Source organism: Juglans microcarpa x Juglans regia, chromosome 5D (assembly GCF_004785595.1).
Source record: "Juglans microcarpa x Juglans regia isolate MS1-56 chromosome 5D, Jm3101_v1.0, whole genome shotgun sequence".
NCBI lineage: Eukaryota > Viridiplantae > Streptophyta > Magnoliopsida > Fagales > Juglandaceae > Juglans > Juglans microcarpa x Juglans regia.
Genome location: NC_054602.1, coordinates 17,487,239 through 17,492,385, shown reverse-complemented (window position 1 = coordinate 17,492,385; position 5,147 = coordinate 17,487,239). Strand labels below are relative to the sequence as shown.

Below are 5,147 nucleotides of genomic sequence, written 5' to 3'. Positions count from 1 at the left end.
CTTATAAGATTCCAATGAGGCTTCAATTGTATCATTGACTAATTCTTTTGAAGTACAAACCATGTGGTTTATGGCCATACAACTATATGGCTCTAGCCTACCTATATAAGAAAAACAAAACGAAACTATATGGCTCTAGCCTAACACAACTCATTTAATTATACGAGTTAAACCTTCAATCCTCACACAACCCATTTAAATAAACAAGTCATGTTGGGTCACCCGCATAACTCATTTAATAAACAAATAATGTCCAATTGACTCAAACACGATCCGGCACATTTTGACCTATACTTAATATAAATGGGTTGAACTGATCCAAACAATTGACCTAACCTAATTTTTTAACAGGAAACAGAAATTTTGATTATTAAGAAACGCAAAAAGCATGGTCTAACTACACAGGTTGTGAACAAAACAATTGAAAAAATAAGATTGCATTCCAACACAGAACTTCATAAAGCCTGAGCATCATCATTAGTCAATACCGTGGTCATAATGTTTTTTTTTTTTATTTTCAGTGACCAAATTTAATTTAATTATATAAGTTATGCAGTCTATTGTGAGTTAAATAGGTTGTTACCAACTTGCTAAGTTAATCAGCCCCACCAAGGGAATGGTTGGAGGCGAAGAGCTAAGCACGAGAAGTAAATCTCCTCACCCCGCTCACCATGCATGAGGAGAGAGATCTACCCCCTTGAGGCCACCATAAGGATCTCTGGCTAACCGTGCAAGCTAGCTCTATGTAGTTTTTTTTTTTTTTTTTTTTTTTTTGTAGTTTTTTTTTTTATTATTATTATGATTTGAGAAACATGTGGAAATCATATTCTTAAATTTTTTTATCGCAGTATCCACAATTTAAGAATATGATCACCATCAGACAGTGGAAGAAAAATACAAATATTTTTTTTATAGGTAATAAAAAATACAAACATATATGCCCAGTAAAGATAGAAAAAAATACATATAAATAAGTCCAAGCCCCATCAGAATTCGAAACCGAATCATGAACAATCCGAACAAAATTATTGAGTATCCAGGCAAGTTAAAACCATAAATTACATAAAAACAGATGAACAAATTCTTGAAGATCAAGCCAGACGTATCGGAATTGGCATAAAAAAATCCAAAGCCCAATCAAAATTCTTGACAATTAAGCTAAACCCACATCACAGTTTGCATCAAAATTATCCAGAAGCGACTTAAATGTCTTCAGAATCAAAGCAAACCCACATCAAAATTTGCACGAAAACAGACACAAACCAAAACGAAAGAAGACATTAAAATTATACTGAGCCCCGAAACGAACGGAAACGGGCTGCACAAAGAGGCTCAAGTGATCAAAATCCTCACCAATTTGGCATTAGTGTTCTTGATCCCAGTTGTAACCATGATTATAATCGATTGAAGGATCGCGATAAGGGATAAAAGTAAAAAAGCGGAATTCAGATAGGCGTTGACAAGAGCGAGGAGGGGTTAATGCAAGCAAAGGCAAAAAACACAAGGAAGGATCCTCACCCAACCCAGCAACCCCTCTCTTTCTACGAAAGACACCGAGTGTACACGAAAGCGATTGTATTTCTCACCTTTGGCTGTTTGGCATTTTCAATTCTGACGCTAGTCTTTTATTAGTTTTTGCCTCTTGGTTCTCTCTCTCTCATTTTTATTTTTTTTATTTATTTATTTATTTTTTATTTTTTTTTTGAGTCGTGTGTAGGCCATGATTAGTCCGATAAGTTCATTTGATCATTTTTATTTTATTTATTTATTTATTTTTATACTCTGTACCTTTTTTAAAAAAATATTTATAATATTATTAACAAATATTTTATTAATCACTAAACAAAAATAAATAAATTGCATCGGACCATCCTCGGTGACTCTAGTTTTATTCTTTTCTTTTAGTAAAGTTTTTGATTCTCAGAGTTTAGTTTGGTTATACAAAACCAAACAATTCTACTCAACCATCTCATTTTATATAATTATTATAATTTTTTTAAACTATCACGTAAAATATATTAAATAATTTAATTTTTTAAAATAAAAATAATATTAAAATATAATATTTTAATAATATTTTATTTAACTTTTAAAAAAAATATTTTATCTCATTTCATCTAAACTATATAACCTAACGAGATCTAATTTCTTTGTATAATCGGACATGATGTGCGTGTCAATCTTATTTCATGGGCCTATGGTCTCTTATTATTTAAAAAGTATTATTTATATTTTACAATTTTATTTAGATAATCATACATTAGTTAGTCAACTATTAAAAAGAATGAGAATTTTAAAACCCAAAATTTAAAATTTAAATTTAAAAAATATTGATAAAATAGAATTATCACATGATGTATAATATTGTGCATAAAATTATATTAACATTACTCAAAAATAAATTATTTTTTAAGATAAAGTCTTTTGGGATCGTGTATACATATGCCCTTCCCTTCTCTTTATTCGGATTTATATTCGTTTCTAAACTTTTTGAAATTTTTTAAATAAATAAAGCACCTTCTGTGATAATTTTTGTTTTATTAGTAAAAAAATTTGTGATGTCCACCAACCCCGGCCAAACCTCGTGGCTTTTTTTTTTTTTTTTTCTCTTTTTTTGTTTTTTTAATATTTTAATATTATTTTTTATTTATTTTAATAAATTTCAAAATGGTTATTTTGAATAATTGATTCAAATTGAAAGAAATTAATTGTTTGAAATATGGAATAACAAGTTGTTTACTGGAGCCCTCAAGTTTACCGTTAATGTATTTTAATTTTTTTTATTTCTTTTGTTTTACTTAATAATTAAATAAATGATTATTAATAAAATTATATATTTATTTCATAATGATTAAAAATTACCTAGCAGTAAACGTTGGCAAGCCTATTAGCATGATCCTAATATAAAAAGAATCTTCCCTACAAAAAATTTAATATATAGCTTAGCTTTATTTTTAGGAATTTATTCAATAATTATTTTTAGATAATTACAAAGAAAACTCCTGGCATAGGAGGCCCAGTATTCAGCCTTTATGGTCCAATACCTTGTGAAGAAAGAGGAGGAAAGAGTGGTCGACAAGGTACAACTATGAAAGAAAGGTACACAAATATCTTATTTTATGTTCTTTTGTCAGTTGATTAACTAAATAGATGGGTAATGATAAATCTGTAATTATTTGACAACTCCTTTTAAATTAATCAATATAATTGTTACACTTTATTAAAAAATAATTTTAATTTTACTTAACTACTCTTCATTTGGAGTTGTTTGGATTGAGAAAGCCTTTCAATTCATCTAATCTCGTATCATCTAATAATTACAATTTTCTCGAACTCCCATACAAAATACAATAAACAATTCAACTTTTCAAATCTCAAGATAAAAATAATATTAAAAGAATAATATCATTGTTTGGATTGAGAAAGCCTCTCAATTCATCTAATCTCGTATCATCTAATCATTACAATTTTCTCGAACTCTCGTACAAAATACGATAAACAATTCAACTTTTCAAATCTCAAGATAAAAATAATATTAAAAGAATAATATCGTTAAGAATAATATCTTAACAATATTTTATTTAACTTTCATCTCATCTCAACTTACTATCAAAACTCTATGGGCTAAACTAATTATAAGTTTATCATTTTCCTTGATGGATTCACGCTGCTCAAGTTGTTTTTTTTTTTTTTTTTTTCTCAATTGGTTTAATGTTAGATTTGCATACCTAAAAAAAATATCTAAAAAAATATTTACATGACATGATTTGATTTGTAATAAAATTTTAAATCTTGAATTTTACAAACCAAATCTTGTTATATAAGTGATATGTATAGTGTAACTTACAAATAAAAGATGCAGCTTAAAGTATTTTACTAAGGTAGATTTGCATGTTTGGATTTAAGTTTGGAGGCTTAAAAGTGCTTTTAACAACCTAAAAGCATTTCACCTAAAAAGAAAGCTAAATCCACTTTTTAAAAGAGCATTAAATTGAAATTTTTGTTAAAAAGCTTTTTTTTTTTTTTTTTTTTTAATAAAGCTCTATAATTAAAAGCATTGCTATGAAAAAAAAAAAAAAACTATATTTCCTAGTGCAACTTAAACATGCACCAATAATTTGTCAAGTTCATGTTGATTAGTGTTTTCTCATATCTTAATATATATCAAATATCATATATTAATATATATTATATCATATATTAATCCACTAGAAACAGGTTATGCCTCTCACAATGAATCTAGTTTCTCGCTTTCCCTTTCGCCTACTCACCTTCTCATTGGAGGTGGTTGGCCTTTCCAAATTTAGCCTCCCAACAAAAATTTTATGGTTTATTTTTTTAAGTAATGTCATGATTCATTTTCATCATTTTCTTTGAAACGGTTGGGAAGAAAATTTAGGATAAACCATCCACTTTTACCTTTGCATAAGCACTATCAAAAGATTCTTTGCATTTAAATATGTTCACCCAACTATCCCGCCTCCATTTTTATTAAGTTAGAAGTTAACTTACAGACTACTCATAGCACATAAATCACGAGTAAGTTAAAAGTTATTTTACAGACTACTCTTAGCACATAAAATTTCCATGGATGTAATAAAGACACACTAAGGTTAGGGACCATTTAATACACCATAAAAACTCCTCAACAATTTGTAATCTTCTAAAAACATAAACTTTCAAAATAACCCCTTCAATTTCTGTAAATTGCAATTTGACCTCTAAACTTTTGGAAATTGCATTTTGACTCCAAAATTGACCAAATTGCACCAACTACACATATTTTCTATATAAAACCCATTTCCAACCTCAAAATAATATTTTCCATACAAAAACTTTAAAGATATATATCAAATCCGAAATTTTTGAACTTAATCATCTATTAAAAACGTTCAAACTTAATTTCATACTTGTAATCCCTTAAAATTAACTACTTGGCTTAACTCTAGAATATAACTCAAAAATATATCTATCCTCTTTTTTCATACCAGCCGAGATGTATAAGCAACTATTCTAGAGTATACATCAATTCCTTTGGAAGTGAACCGATTCTCTTAATATCTAAGCCATGCAAATTATCATCAAGTCTAGTCTAAGTCCGAATACAACATCCTAGTCATAAAATTCTACATTTTCAAACAAATATC

The 5,147-nt window shown here is 28.0% G+C and overlaps 1 protein-coding gene across 1 annotated transcript in view; it reads right to left on the bottom strand.

The window, feature by feature from the left end:
* The window catches only part of LOC121266032 (ras-related protein RABF2a-like), a 7,362-nt gene extending 5,756 nt beyond the window's left edge, over positions 1-1,606 (bottom strand). The window contains exon 1 of the mRNA XM_041169724.1: positions 1,354-1,606. Coding sequence (XP_041025658.1) covers positions 1,354-1,392 — 39 coding nt within the window. The 5' untranslated portion in view covers positions 1,393-1,606. The remainder of the gene's footprint in view (positions 1-1,353) is intronic.
* Between the last annotated feature and the right edge of the window lie 3,541 nt (positions 1,607-5,147).